Source organism: Hipposideros armiger, unplaced genomic scaffold, assembly GCF_001890085.2.
Source record: "Hipposideros armiger isolate ML-2016 unplaced genomic scaffold, ASM189008v1 scaffold_337, whole genome shotgun sequence".
Lineage (NCBI taxonomy): Eukaryota > Metazoa > Chordata > Mammalia > Chiroptera > Hipposideridae > Hipposideros > Hipposideros armiger.
This window is the reverse complement of record NW_017731687.1, coordinates 1806207-1821378: the sequence shown is the minus strand read 5'-3', so window position 1 is coordinate 1821378 and position 15172 is coordinate 1806207. Positions and strand designations below refer to the sequence as shown.

Below are 15172 nucleotides of genomic sequence, written 5' to 3'. Positions count from 1 at the left end.
TGCCAACAGGTGGCGGGATGGCTCAGCTAAAAAAAAAAAAATCCAGACTTTCAGTTTCTCTTGAAAAATGGGAAGAGATGGCTGCACTGGGTCCACATTCCTGCAGGGCCCTCTTTGGGGGGTGAGTAACGGCTGGCTCTGAAGGCAGGGCTTGCTTATTCCACTTTGCCCCAGTCCCCGCTGCTCCCTAGTGTCTCTCATACCAGGCCACCCCACTCATTTCCATACATGATGTCCCATCCTTGGCAGGCTTGAGGTGTGGGTCCCTTGCTTAGGGTTTAGTCTTCTTGTCTGTGCCACTGGAGGATTGAACTAGGTTGGGGGTTGAACACATTTCTGCAGGTCTCTGGCCCCACCGCCCCACTCCCCCCTTAGGAGGGCAGTGTATGTGGAAATGGAGAGCTCCCATCCAAGCTTATCCTAGGGAGTGTTTCACGATGGCACAAACATAGCATTGCCTCAGGCCTTACTCTTCAGCAGAAATGTAATTCTCATGATAAGGACAGATGATTTTGTTTCAGGATTTGCATGTGTGTGCATGCACGTGCTTTTCTGTCCTGGCTGTGAGAAGCTGACAATGACGAGGCTGCTCAGCTCTGGAAAACGCTGTTGCAACCTGTCCTTGCGTTATCTCCATATCTCCATGTTTTCCAGAACAATCTCAAAGCAGAACATTCACAGGGGAGGAAATCTGCAACTCAAACTGCCTGAAAATGGCCTGTAAAATGGGACATTGTGTGTGTGTGTGTGTGTGTGTGTGTGTGTGTACGTGTGTACATATGTGTGTGTTCCATGTGAGTGTGTGCTTGTGTGCACATATGCCCTTGCGTGTACGTGCACTGTGTTGTATGTATGTATGCATGTGTATGCATGTATGCTTGTGCATGCTTGTGTGCATGCACGCCTGTCTGGCGTGTCAGCGTCTCATGTGCTGCCTCTTCTCCCCACAGTCCGCTGTCGAGTGCAGCGGCCTCCTGCGGACCCTGCACGGGCTGGAACAGGAGCACTTGAGAAGGTCCCTCGCTCTGCAGCAGGAGGAAGACTTTGCCCGGGCTCACAGGCAGCTGGCCATTTTCCAGAGAAATGAAGTGCACCGTATCTTTTTCGCCCAGATAAAAAACGCTATTTTCAAAGGGGACCTGAAACCAGAAGCAGCTAAAATGCTGCTACAAGATTACTCTAAAACACAGGTAAGACCTCGAATCAGGCTCGCTGTGAGGCAAGAGTCATTTTCCTGACCGGTTGCAGTAAATCCCTCCTCCCCCAGAGCTAAGGCCTGTGTCTTCTCTCATGCTGCGGACGAGTGAACTAACGTTCTCTTCCTTCACCCTTCATGCGTGTGTGAGCTCCCAGTGAGCAGGACACACGGGGGCTTGAAGCCCAGGCCCGGGACTCAGGTCGACCTGGACATGAACTCCAGTTCTGCCACCCAGCAGCTGTGTCAGTTTAAGCAAATTGCCCAACTTCTTTGAGCCTCAGTTTCCTTACCTGTAAAATAGGGTTAATAGAGCACCCATAATCACAGGGGAGTGATGGAGATTGAATGAGCTGATTCATGAAAGCCAGTGCTTGGCTCGAAATATGTTTATATAGCAGTTAAAATCATGTAACTATATATGTGCATATACGTGTGTGTCTGTGTGGGGAGGGCGCCCATTACAGTCCGTGTCCAGATACGCCTGCGTGAATTTGTATCTATTCTTGCATATATACTTGAGTGTGAACGTTATTAATGCAGACCGAATAAATTCCTAGATGATAGCAACAATAGTTTATCTGAGATTGTCAATGTGCTGTGGAATTTCCTGTGAGGCTGGCACGAGGTGAAGTCACTAATGTGTAATCACACACCAGATTTCCGGTCCTGGCACAGGCTCAGTGTGTGAGGGCGCGACAGAGCAGGGTGGTGCCCGGAGGAGACCACATAATCCCCGTGAGCCTTTGGGGAGACAGGGCCACTCGCAGGAGGCACTGGGACGTGAAGAGGACAGAGCAGCCTCTCCAGTTTGCTCTAGGTTTTTACACTAAGCTTCGGTGAGAGTAAATACAGCAAGAATTCTGTCATCTTCCTTGTCCGGTATTCAGACCCCATGGCGTCACTTAGATATTGCAGTCCCTTTCTCATGAAGGGCAGTGGCTGACTCTCAGGGCAGTCACATTGGAAAGAATGTGTGTGATGATTAACCACAATGGGGCCGCAGGCGTAACTGCCTCAGTGATAGCGCCACTGCGGCAGAGACTTCTCTGCCCAGAGCTGCTGGAATATTTGAGGATGCTGCCTGTGACTTTCCTTGCATGCTGGCCCAGGTCACCAGGTCACATGGGTCCCATCCCGGGGAGGACAGGAATATTGCCACAGTGTTCCCTTTCTATTGATTCTGTTGCCAGGGCTTTCAGGGCGATGCTGGTATTCGGCCTGTCTGACCATCAGCTCTCACTGCCTGGACAGTGCGGATTCTCAGGTGTCGGGAACTGGTGATGTTACAGCTTTTGTGCGGAAAGGAGACCGTCCGTGACATCAGACGTCTCTTATTGAACAATGTGCTGATCTTTTCAGTAGCTCATTGCCTGGGCAATGTTTCCACAGATGGAAACAAGACAGCAGAGTCGATCACTGGGTGATTCCACTGAGGCTAATGTTTTAATTCCTGCTGGTCTCATTCCTGTGGTTCTAATTCCTGTGCCGCTGGGTGAAGAGGGATTTGGGGGGCAGCCTACTCTGACGTGAGAGCACAGGCCCTGGAATTAGATGGCTGAGTTCCATTCCCTCTCGGCTCTTCACCAGCTGTGCGACATGGACCTAGCTTCCTCACCTAGGAAATGGGACTAACAGGACTCTCTCCCTAGAGCAGCGGTTCTCAACCTTCCTAATGCCGCGCGCGACCCCTTAATACAGTTCCTCATGTTGTGGTGACCCCCAACCATAAAATTATTTTCGTTGCTACTCTATAACTGTAATTTTGCTACGGTTATGAATCGTCATGTAAATATCTTTTTGTTTTCCGATGGTCTTAGGTGACCCTTGTGAAAGGGTCATTCGGCCCCCAAAGGGGTCGCGACCCACAGGTTGAGAGCCGCTGCTCTAGATTAAGTTCTATAAGGTAAGAAAGGCCTGGGCCCGCTGTCAGGCCCAGAGAAGACACCCAGCGTAAGCTTGGTTCGCATCCGCTCTTGTGTTTGGTTGGGTGGTGTTCATTTTTAGACCAAAGAAAGCGTCTCGCTGCTCTTTGTAACTACTCCTCTCTTCGCCTCCGTGCGTGTGGGAGTTCAGGGGTCAGCGCCGGTGGCTGATGATGGGTCCCAGAACTGCCGCACCTGTGCTGGTGCTGTTTTGGGACCAACGTGGGTGTGCACGTGTGCCTGGGGAAAGGACTGATCACTGACTGAGTGAAATTTACATCCCGCGTCTTAGGGCCGTGAAGTCATTTTGATGACTTCTTCCCATCTGGGTCCTGGGCACTGTTCAAAGTCCTCATTTCTTATTCAGATAGAATTTTCTTGTAAGCCTTTGCTGAGTGTTAATCCCAGTGCTCCTGTTCCTGTGTATTTTCTTTAAAAAGGAAATGTAGTATTTTAAATGTCTAGAGAGAATTTTCTCTAAATGCTAATTAGGCATATTTTCTTGATTTTTTTTTTTAAACAGGAAGATGTAGAAGAGTTAATGGACTTTTTCCAGGCTAGTAAGAGGTATCATCTAAGTAAAAGATTTGGCCACAGGGAGTACCTGGTCCAGAACTTACAGTCGTCAGAGACCCGTGTGCAAGGCCTTCTGAGCACCGCGGCTGCCCAGCTGACCCTCCTCATCCAGAAACACGAGAGGTAAAACCCCCAAACCGTCCCGATGGGCAAACAAACCGCCTTGCCCCACGTTCCTCATGCAAGACCATCTGCTTGTGTTCAGTCATTGAATGCACCGGCTGCTTCTTAATTATTCTTAAGAAGAATTCCCTAGTTCTAAGACTCCTTTGCATTCTAGAATTTGAAAAACGTAACTCGGCAGTCGAGACAACCGGGCAAGGAGCCCCATGTGCCCATCATTCAACTCCAATAGGTACCAGCTCACTGCCAATCCTGCCGTAGCTAGACACCTCCACCCGGGCTTATTTTAGAGCAAGTCCTCCCCGTTTCATTGAGAAACCGGCGCCGGAAGCTGACATGAGCTGTGTGGTGGGAGAGCCCTCCTCCCTTGAGCTCTGGCACCCTGTGCTCTTGCACTCACCTTGGGAGTGAAGTGTCAGTACACAGATGCTTGTCCTGGGCTGTGATCGGTTTCTCCCAGCAGCACCGGGGGTGCCATGCATCTGGGTAAACGGTGATTGTGATCAGTGCAGTCCCACTCCTCTCTACCATGCTCCTTGTCACCTAGACTTTGAGGTGCTTCATCGTAAACAATGAAACGTCTCCTTTTTAGGTTACGAGAAGCTCTAAGAGGAATAGGGACGTGACTATCGAATTGGTTTCTTGTGACGATCTGTGGTTTTATGAATTGGGTCCACTACCTAGGTAATTTTATTAGGTCTTGGCAGCTCTCTCTCTATTTAATGAGGATTCTGTAACGTGCGAATTATGTGAACAAACACGCTCACCCAAAGATGCTAATGAATTTGTCACTGCAATTGACTTAACGTTCCTGATTAATTTTCACTCAAGTGAAAGAAACAGTTCCTTGCCTTGAAGTGAGGTATCCGACAGCTGGCTGCATGGCTCTGAGCAGTTACAGGAAGTGTGTTTTACCTCTGATTCTTAAATTCTGTTGTAAAGGCTGGCACAGACGTACATTTCTAAAACATATCTATCATTCATTCATTCACCTATTCATTTCTTCCAGAAGTTTCCATGAAGTATCTTTCCTGTACTAAACGGGGGGCCCAGCCCAGGGATACAGACAGACTGGGAGTAGGGTGGTAAGAATAGAGTGTGTCAGTCAGGATTCTCCAGAAAAACAGAGCAGCTGTAGATGAGAAATTGGCTCGTGCCGTTATGGAGGCCGACCTTCCATCTGCCAGCTGGAGACCCAGGAAAGCCGGTGGTGTAATTCAGTCTGAGTCCTAAGGCCTGAGAACCAGGGGAGCCGATGACGTAAATCCCAGTCCAAGGGTAGGAGAAGGTGAGATGAGATAGCCCAGCTCACACACGGAGGCAGAAAAAACGGGGGGCGAGTCCCACCTTCCTTCCTTTTGTTCCATTCAGGCCCTCAACGGATTGGATGATGCCCGCCCACATTGGGGAGGGCAGGCTGCCTACCGGGCCCACGGATGCCAATGCTAACCCCATCCGGAAACACCCTCACAGACACACCCCGAAACAGTGTGTAATCTGGGCGCCCCGTAGTCAGTCAAGTTAACACATAGCATTAACCCCCACAGAGTATTCCCTATGTCTACCTCTTGGACTTTGTGCCATTGCTGTCACCAGGCATTCCTGTCCTTCCATCTCCTCTTGGAAGGCTCTGTCTGTACCACTGTGGTCCTGTGGGGTGTTCATTTCCCCCAATTTCTTGCCCAATTTCTGCCCTCCCGGTGATTGCTCTCCAGACGTTGAGCTCTCTCTGCACGCCTGTAATGCCGCCGACTTGACCCTTCCTGTATTCCAGCCATGTCTTAGCCACCGGTTCTCTTACTCCTTCTTCAGGGTAAACATGTGTCTGGTGCAATCCAAACTAACATGGCCACAAACGTTCAGCCACAGGAGTGAGGCTCAAGGGGTGTTCAGAGAGTACATTGAGTAGCCCCGTGTCTTTTCCATCCAGAGCAGGGTACTTGGATGAAGACCAGATGGAAGTGCTGCTGGAGCGGGCTCAGACCGAAGTCTTTTCTATCAAACAGAAGCTGGACAATGACTTAAAGCAGGAAAAGAAAAAGCTCCGCCAAAAACTAATAATGAAGAGAAGACGAGAGATGCTGCAAAAGGTATCTAAGGGATTATGCTGTTGCTTCTTTGCACAACCTTTCTGCACACCCACCAAGTGCCAGGTACCCAGGCATGGCCATCAGAGAGCTGGCATCCAAGTGGCGACCAGGCAGGCATCCTGACGTGCCATCTGTGGTTGACTGACGGTGGCTTTTTGGCCTGCTGGGTCATGAAGGGCTCTACAGGTCCTGTCCAGCCTCAGCAAAGCAGAGGGTCGCGGTGGATGAGGGCAAGGGTACAGGAGTGATGGTGACAATGCCACAGTGTTTACTGAGTGTTTACATAAACCTATGCTAAGTGTGCTGTATAAGATATTTAATCCTTATGTTCATTAACCCTATGAAGTAGTACTAGTGATTTTTTCCCTTTTTTTTTAAATGAAGACACTGAGGCTCAGAGAGCTGCAGTGTCTTAGCCTATTCAGGCTTCTGTAACAAAATATCACAGACTAAGTGGCTTATAAAGACAAAAATTTATATTGTACAGTTCTGGAGGTTGGAAGCCCAAGATCAGGGTGGTGGGCCTCTGACGGGAGCCCTCTTCTCGCTGTGTTGTCACATGCAGGAAGGGCTGAGGGAGCCCTTGGGGGTCCCTTAGAGAACAGCACTAATCCCTTTCATAAGGGCCCCACCCTCATGACCCAAGCACCCTCCAAAGGCTCTACCTCCAAATACCATCACGAGGGGCACTAGGTTTCAGCACATGAATGATTGGGGGGCACAAGCATTCTCATCACAGCATTAAGTAATGTGGTCAAAGTCAAACACCCGGTTAGCGGCAGACACGGGGCTGAAGCCAGGCCTGTCTGACTTAGAGCCTGGCCTTATCTGGACACGAGCCTGCTCGGATGTTTGCCCGCCTTGCAAGAGGAGAGACCAACACATAAACACATAAATGCGTCCTCATGTGCTCACTTCATGCCATACGTTATGTGCTCTAGCAGTGCAGACAGGAAGGGACTCATTCTGCCGGGGGAGGCTTTGCCAAGCAGGCGCAGCACATACTGAGGCCCAGGGGACAAATGTGCGTTTGATGTGTCCAAGGCCAGGAAGGACACTGCAGGTGGCGGGGAGGCACTCGGGCGAGACTGCCTTGCTGTGCTGGGGACTCTGAGAACTTGACATGCTGGGGTGTGCGGGCGGATGAGGGCAGGGGTGGAGGGAGTGTGCCCAGCAGCGTGGGCACGGCGTGCCAGGCTGAGGCATCACCTTCATCCGAGGACAGTGGGAACAGTGAAGGGCTTTTAGGAGAAGGACGCGATCAAATTTAGGATTTAGGAAGCTCACATGAGTAGCCCGTCACATAGAGTTGGAGCAAACCCATGGGAGGCTCTAGTGCTCAGCCAGGTGAGAGCTGATGGGGACCTAAAACTGAGACACCGCCTTGAGCCCCGGGGGAAGGACAGATTCAGAGGATATATGGGATGTATGGGATGAGACCTAGGTGGTACCTTCCAGGATGGAAGGAAGGAGATAGGGGGATAACTTGAGCTTGATCAATAGAAACCCTGCTTTTAATGATCACATTTTGGGCCCAACAGAAAGCCATGGCTCTCACCTTGACTGCTGACCTCTACCCCATGTTGAGCATCACCTCACCTGTCTCCGTGGGCTAATGGATCAAAACAGTGGGGCCCAAGACCACATTTCTCTGATGGTCAGGCCTGATGCAAGGGTGGGGTCTAGCAGGATGGATGGACTGCAGAGGTTCCAGCAGTCTTCTATAAGCATCGTTTCTTGTAGCTGCTTTTGATAAATCTTACAAGTGGCACAGAGTTAAGATGTAGCTCCCCAAAGACAAAGCTTTATGTTCTGTCCCCAGTGCTGAGGACATTTCATTGGTAGAATGAAAGAATTGGCACTCTGGCCACCAGGACCCACGAACATAAGGAAGACCATCCCATGTTCTCACAGAACAGAACCGAGACTGTCCACAGGTGCACTATGATAAATAGCACCACGATGGACATCGTCATGTGCCAGCTCTTTTTCTACCTCCGGGCCTTTGCTCCGACTGTTCTTTCTCCCAGGAAGGTTCTTTCCCTGTGTCTTAACCTGATTAAGATATGACCTCATCCCACAGGTCTCACTTGCATGTCCTTCCTTAGGAGGCCTTCCTGACTCATTTAAATTGTCTCCCGTGGATCTCTGGGTTTGCATCCTTAGAATCCCACGCTGGGCAGTTACCGGGTGCCTGGCACACAGCAGTGACAGTAGCAGGCTCTGCACCGGGCTCTTCTCTGGAGCGACAGATGACAACCTGCTGACTCCTCACAGTTACTCTGTGAGGCAGAGCCCATTGTTCTCCCCACTTTACAGATTAGGAAACGGAGGCACAGCGAGGCTAAGATGCTCACTTCCAGGCACTCGGCTTGTCAGTGGAGGAGCCAGGCCTGGAACCCGGGGCGGCGGCCTCTTGGGTTTTCCCTGGTCAATGAATGCGTGCTTGACTAATGTCAAACAGGTGACGTTTTCATGCTGTGCTGGGTTGTTTCTTTAAGGACGACTTCCTAACTGTGAGCTTGGGGAAAGGGCTTCAGCGTTCTGAGCCTCCTCTGGCGAATGTCCGAAGCGCTTTCCCAAAGGGCTCGATGCCCCAAGCCTTGTCCCCATGTCCTTCTCCTCTCTGGAATCCCTGCCAGCACAAGGAGCAGCGGAAGGAGCAGCTGTCCATCGGGGAAGCCTTCCGAGCGGCCGAGGACGTGGGCCAGTACCTGGGCCAGTGGAGGGGCCTGGTGGCGGGCCACGGCGCCGCCCTGGAGGAGCTGCAGGAGCGTCTGGACCAGGCCGCGCTGGACGACCTCAGGGCCCTGACCCTGTCGCTGTCCGAGAGAGCCACCGAGGACCTGCGGCGTCTCCAGAGCTCACTGATGACCCAGGAGCTGCTCAAGCGCGGGGTACCCTGGCTCTTCCTGCAGCAGATCCTGGGGGAGCACAGCAGGGAGATGGCCGCCCGGGCCGTGCAGCTGCAGGGCGAGGAGCGGGACAGGGACCAGGAGGGCGTCCAGAGCGTGAGGCAGAGGCTGAAGGACGACGCGCTGGAGGCCTCGACGGAGGAGCAGGCGGAGCTGAGACGCTGGGAGCAGCAGATCTTTCTGTGAGTGTCCCGCAGGTTTCTGTCGCCGGCCAGCTGAGGTCGACAGCCATTTGGGAGTCACAGAGACTCTCAGCCGGGGAGAAGGACACCGCGTGACACCCAGGGCCCCTCGGGGGTTGCAGAGTGAACAGCAGGGGCTGTGGGAGGCAGGCTTTGTAGTAGCAAGAGGGTGAGGTGCCCCTGGTCCCCACGGGAGGATGTGATTGCTTTGTTTGAATAATTTCACGGGCAGTCGGGGGATTGAAACCCACTACTGGTGGGTAAGCAGGAGCTGTGCCTGGTCCCCTGGATGAGAAGTGATGTTTGACGAGGTGCGGAGTGGCGAGGGGTGCCTCTTTCCCTTTAACCAGTGGACCTCCCGATCAATGTTCCTTAAAGTTGCTTTTCCTTTCAACAAACCCACCCAGAAAACCCCATCTAAGCAAAGAAACAAAACCAAGCCCCTTGCAGACTTCCTTTCTTGGTGTAGACCCTCCACAGTTTAAGCTGAATCTTAGTCACAGTGTAAATTCTGAACCTCGAGCCCTTTCTGTTAGAAATGGTTTCACGGACACACGGTTGTGGAGAGGATGTTGTGGGTCGCGGGTGGGCGAGAGGGAAGGGGGTGAGTCTCTGTACCTGGCAGGTCCCTCCGCCCCACCCCGCTCTGTGGACCCGTTGCTCTGTTTGCTGGACGTGTGGTGCTCCCCGCCTGCACCAAGGGCTGCACTCTTCTCGAACCCTTGTGGGATCATGTAACACAGCATCATTCTGCTATGTCCACCGTTCCGTGGCACAGGAGCTTCCTGGCCTCAACAATTTAATGCCCCCTGGGTGCTGTTCCCAGGGCCTGACCTGGCTACCAGGGAGAATGGGTTCTTAGGTGTTCGCGGACATTGATGTTGTCCTGGTTTAGATCACGTGACCTCTCGGCTCTTTACCGTTTCTCTTCGCCAGTCTGTCCTCATGTATTTCCCCATCTTTGTTAGTGTTTGTTTTCTTGAACGAGCAAGAGGAGATGCTGTCTTCTCCAAGCCCACAAAAATTGCATCCTTAAACACCACTTCCTGTTCCCACGAGTTGTTCCCAGCAGTAATTACTCAGTTCAACCCACATCCCACCGAAGTCTCTTTTCATGCTCCAACCTCTCTGACTCTTCAGAGCGCCTGAAATGGACTTGACATCCTTATTACCAGGAGGTCGTTTTCTCCAAGTTCATTTGGATTCATTTTGCCGAGAGCCTTACTAAAGCTGATGCTGATTTAGTCGTCTAGCAGGAAAAGAGAGATTTCATGTTGCTGTCAGAAAACTCTTGTGATTTTTCTAAGGGTTAAAGAGGGTCCGCTGACAACGCACACGTTGTGAGTCTGCTCATCCACTTTGTTCTCGTAAGAGTCTAAAAGGTTGCAGCCTTTATCTCTGAGGCATTCTGTAAATATGGCTTTCTTTGCACGGTGGTTTTGAAACACATTTATTGGGTTGTCGGAAAAGTCAAGATGCATTTTTGCAACGAAAAACATAGAAAAAATACGTCGTGAATTTTCCCGACAACCCAATATATGCAGCTTCCCAATTTCCAGCAGGATGGAGTTGCTGTAAACCTGGTCGGATAGAGTAGGAATTAATGAGGACACATGTCTTTGTCGGGGAAAGCGTGTCCTTGAGACTTCTTTCCTAGTTCCTGCCTGCATTTTAAACTCTTTTGGGACAGAGACCCTGTTTCCCATATTTCTGTATAATTTTGGTGCTTACGTAGTATAATAGAGGATTAAGACAGCACCGCCCCACCCCCACCCCCACCCCTGCCAGGGCAGATCCAGGTCAAAGACGGGCAAGAATAACGACTCACAGGGCCGGCCGAGTGGCTCAGTTGGTTAAGAACTCGCTCAAGAGTTTGAGCTCTGAGCAACAGCGGTTCGATTCCCGGCCCAAGCTGAGCAGCCGTTGAGCTGCCAACAGGTGGCAGAATGGCTCAGCTAAAAGAAAAAAAAGAATAATGACTCACTCATTTCCAAGTTGCCTTCAGTTTGATTCCTCATAACCAGCAGACACGGTGAGCTAAGACACTCACTCCACTCGGGGAGGTATGGGTGAGCAGCTGCCGTTGCCTGAGGTCCTTTAAAAACACTGGTGGACCCCCTGGAGTGAGAAACCCAAGAGAGAGGTGTCAGCGACGTGAGCTTGGGGCATTTAGACTCTTTCTGGCTGGGGGCCCAGATCAGCCCTGACGATCTTTATTCTATTTCCACGAGAGAACCGTCCAGCTGAACCACAGCCCCGCACTCCAACATTGAGGTTTGGATGGGATGGGTCTGGCCCCGGCCTCCCACAGTTGGATCCTGCAGACACTTCTGCATTTTAAAGCTTCCACTGTGGCCAGGGCTGACTGAACATTGCTGGAATAACCAAACATACCCATTTGTCTAAAGAGAATATTGGTTAAGAAATGAACACACGTTGTCCAAAGCAGGAAGGAAGAGAAAAGGCCTCATCCTCCAGTGCTGTCTCCTGGGTCAGGGAGGAAATTCTGACCAGCAGTCCCCAGCATCTCCTTGGCCAGAACAGGGTCCTGAGAGGCGGAAAAGTGAGCTTGTGGCCCTCCCCTCCCCGTAGCGTGGGTGGTGGGCCTTGCCTGAGGTGAAGAGGGGGATGTTACTCAGCCTCCGTCTGTAAATTCTAACTGAGTTGTTAGAAGGATTAGCGATATGTGGGTAAACGTCATAAGAAAGCACCACAAACCGGATGGTGTAAAACAACAGAGATGTATCCCCGCCCAGTTCTGGAGTCCTGAAGCCTGAGATGGAGGTGTGGGCAGGTCATGTGCCCTCTGAAGGCTCGAGGGGAGGGCCTGTTTCTGAGCTCCTGGTGTTGACTCAGTCCTTGGCGTCGGTTGGCTTGTAGGCGCATCACTCCAATCTCTGCCTCTGTCATCACATGTTCATCTCCCTGTGTGTGTGTCTTTCTCTTCTTATAAGGACACCAGCCATGTTGGATTAAGGGCCCACCCTAGTCCGGTGTGACTGACTGACTTCTTAATTGCATCTGCAAAGACCCTGTTTTCAAAGATCACATTCACAGGAACTAGGGATTAGGACTCGAACATATCTTTTGCAGGGGTGGGAGGGACGCAAGTCAGCCCATAACATTAAGTCACTCAGCGTGGCTTTCAGCATGGAGTGTGTTTTCTCTAAATAATAACTGTTGATCATCATCCTTTAAGGCCAACGCAGGCTTCCCCTGTTCCCTGGCCCACCTGGGCTGAGCTGGGCATTTCTCTTCTGGGCCGCTGGTCCCTATTTACAGTCTGCTGCTGACCAAGCTCAAAGGGCAATCTTTTGCTTTCGTGTCTGTTTCTAAAGCAAGACGAGGTTATCTTCACGTCACGGACACGGGAAGGCCCGTCGCCTCTTCACAGACACCCTCACGGCCTCGTGCACGCAACTCTGGACTTCAGGTCCAATATGATGTCTTGTCCAACACGACAGACGTCTGATGCTCAAGAAATATTTGCGAAATAAAGGCGTGATTAGGCAGATTATGGGTTTTCTTTTTCTCAGACATGGTTTTGACTAATGACTTTTGCTCTTTGAATTTTCAGCTTTCCCACCCCCAGCACCCCCCCCACTATTTTATTGTTATTCTTTAAAAAAATTTTTTTTAATTAATTAATTTATTTTAAAATTTATTTTTCAATTATAGTTGATATACAATATCATATTAGTTTCAGGTGTATATCATTGTGATTAGACATATATACCGTATGGAGTGACCACCCCGATAAATCTAGTACCCACCTGACACCATACGTAATTATTACAATACCATTGACTATATTTCCTATGCTGTGCGCCATGACTATTTCTATAGTTGGCAATTTGTACTTCTTAATCCCTTCACTTTTTTACCCAGTCTCCAGCCCTCCTCCATCTGTTGACTATCAGTTTGTTCTCTGTATCTGAGTCTGCTTCTGTTTTGTTTATTCGTTTATTTTATTCTTTAGATTCCACTTATAAGAGACAGCATACGGTATTTGTCTCTCTCTGTCTGACTTATTTCACTGAGCATGACACCCTCTAGGTCCACCCGTGTTGTCACACATGGCAAGAGTGCATTGCGGCATTACTGACAATTAAAGATACGGGATCGACCTAAGGGTCCATCGGTGAACGAGCGGATCGAGACGTGCAGGTACGTACAGCGGCACGTTACTCGCCTGCTCCCGGTTCTGCTTTCCCAGGCGGCTGTGTTCCTCGGCCTTCTCCCTGTCTGAAGAGGAGCTGCTCAGGATGAGGCAGGAAGTTCACGGCTGCTTCGCCCAGATGGACAGGAGCTTGGCCCTCCCCAAAATCCGGGCGCGCGTCCTGCTGCAGTGGCTTCACGCTGCCTGGCGAGAGGCAGAGTTCCTGAAACTGGACCAGGCCTTGGCTGCCCCTGAGCCGCAGGTAGGGTGGACATCTGTTGGCTTCTTGATTGCACAGGCGGGACACCTCCCAGCTGCTGCTTCGATGGGATCTGGACCCACTGCCCACCCCCGGCTCAGCTCATCTCACTCAGCCCCATGCTGTCCTCACCAGCCGTGCTGGCATCCTCTACTCCTGGAACTGCCAAGCATGTCTTAACCTTAAGGTCTGCAGTGGACACACTGGTGCCCAGCCCAGATCCCCTGGCCTGGGTCCTTTCACTGCTCACCAGCAGCCATGAGTGTTAGTTGCTCTCGGCTCACAGCCACACCCCTCTCCTGGCCCTGGCCCTGGGAAGATGGGAACCACCTGGCCTGAAAGGTTACTCTCCCTTCTGGCCCCTCCGCCATAGCCCACTGACCAACTCAGGGCACAGAAGGCTGGCCCTTTCTGTAAGTGGCATGAGGACGATGTGCACCTCAGCCCAGGTGGGCGGGAAAAGGGGTGTCTCACACCGGGCCTTGTAGGGTGATGATTGACAGCTGCCTTTTCTGAGCACCTGTTACGTGCTTCAAGGGCAGACAACTCTTGGGTGCAGTGTTTGCTCCGGAGCCCCCACGGACCAGTCAAGGCTAGACCTTACCTGGGATTTCTGCTCGCATGGCACTTTCCCCTTCCTGTCCTGGCCCCTCACTCCTCATATGTTGCTCCAAGTTCCTCTCCGGAAACCATGGGCACCCCACTCCAGCTCTGCCTCTGGGGAACCTGACCCAAGACAAGGCTTTGAACTTGCTGTTTCCTCTGCCAAGAACACACTTCCTTCAGCACATCACAGGGCAGCTCTCTGTGGTCTACTCACATCTCAGCCCAAGTGTCACCTGCACAGAGGTCCTCCTTGGGCACCCATGCATGAGAACCCTCCCCAGGCATTCTGTGTCACGTGGCCGTGCTCCATGTCTTCCTATAATTGCTCACTGTCTGAAATGTCCTGGTCTCTTGACTTGCTGGTTGACTGTGCCTCCACTCCAAACCAGCCCCTGATGCATTCACACCGTTCCATCCCCAGCACCTACAAAGTGCCCGGGCACAGTAGGTGTGCAGTAAATTTTGTTAACTGAACTAACCAACCAACCACAGATGTGTATGAAATGTTGGCGCTTCCTTTGGGTGATAATCTGTTGAGATTGAAAACATATTAAAATCTAGCTCACACTATCCCCTGAAGACCACAGCAGTGCCAGGAGGCAGATGTTATGGCCCATTTTACGGGTGAGGAAACCAGCCAGCAGAGGAAAAGTGAACCGGCTGTGAAGTGGGAGAGGCAGGAGAGCTGGGCTTGGGGCTGGTGCTTCCTGATTCTTAACCCCACTGTTCTTCCGTTAGGGGAAGAAAAAAAATTCAGACACATCTTCTCCTTATAAAAATCAATGGGCAGAAACAACTTGGAAGCTTTTACATTCTTTCATATGTAAAAAAGGTTTTTTATCTCTGTTCTCACAAGGGCATGGGATATGTAAATGGTGCTAATTAAAGAGTAAGGGACAAATTATCAAAAAAATTTAAAGGATTTGGAATAATGAATAAAAGATTTTGCACATTAGTAAAGTGAAGCGTGCCTCCCCTGCCAACCAAGGACCAGTCCTGCAGGAATTAAGTTTCTGATGTTAAACGTGTCCCAGGTGCTTCGTTCTGAAAGGGAATTGGCCTTGTACCCTGCCTCAAAGGGGCAGATGCATCAGCCCTGGGCATGAAGTGTGCTCATTCAGTACCTTCCAGGAGAAATGCGC

The 15172-nt window shown here is 51.0% G+C and overlaps 1 protein-coding gene across 1 annotated transcript in view; it reads left to right on the top strand.

Moving 5' to 3' along the window:
- The window catches only part of EVC2 (EvC ciliary complex subunit 2), a 105537-nt gene that overhangs the window by 60990 nt on the left and 29375 nt on the right, over positions 1-15172 (top strand). Inside the window, exons 8-12 of the mRNA XM_019661149.1 lie at positions 800-1190; positions 3644-3819; positions 5750-5909; positions 8552-9006; positions 13223-13427. Coding sequence (XP_019516694.1) covers positions 800-1190; positions 3644-3819; positions 5750-5909; positions 8552-9006; positions 13223-13427 — 1387 coding nt within the window. The remainder of the gene's footprint in view (positions 1-799; positions 1191-3643; positions 3820-5749; positions 5910-8551; positions 9007-13222; positions 13428-15172) is intronic.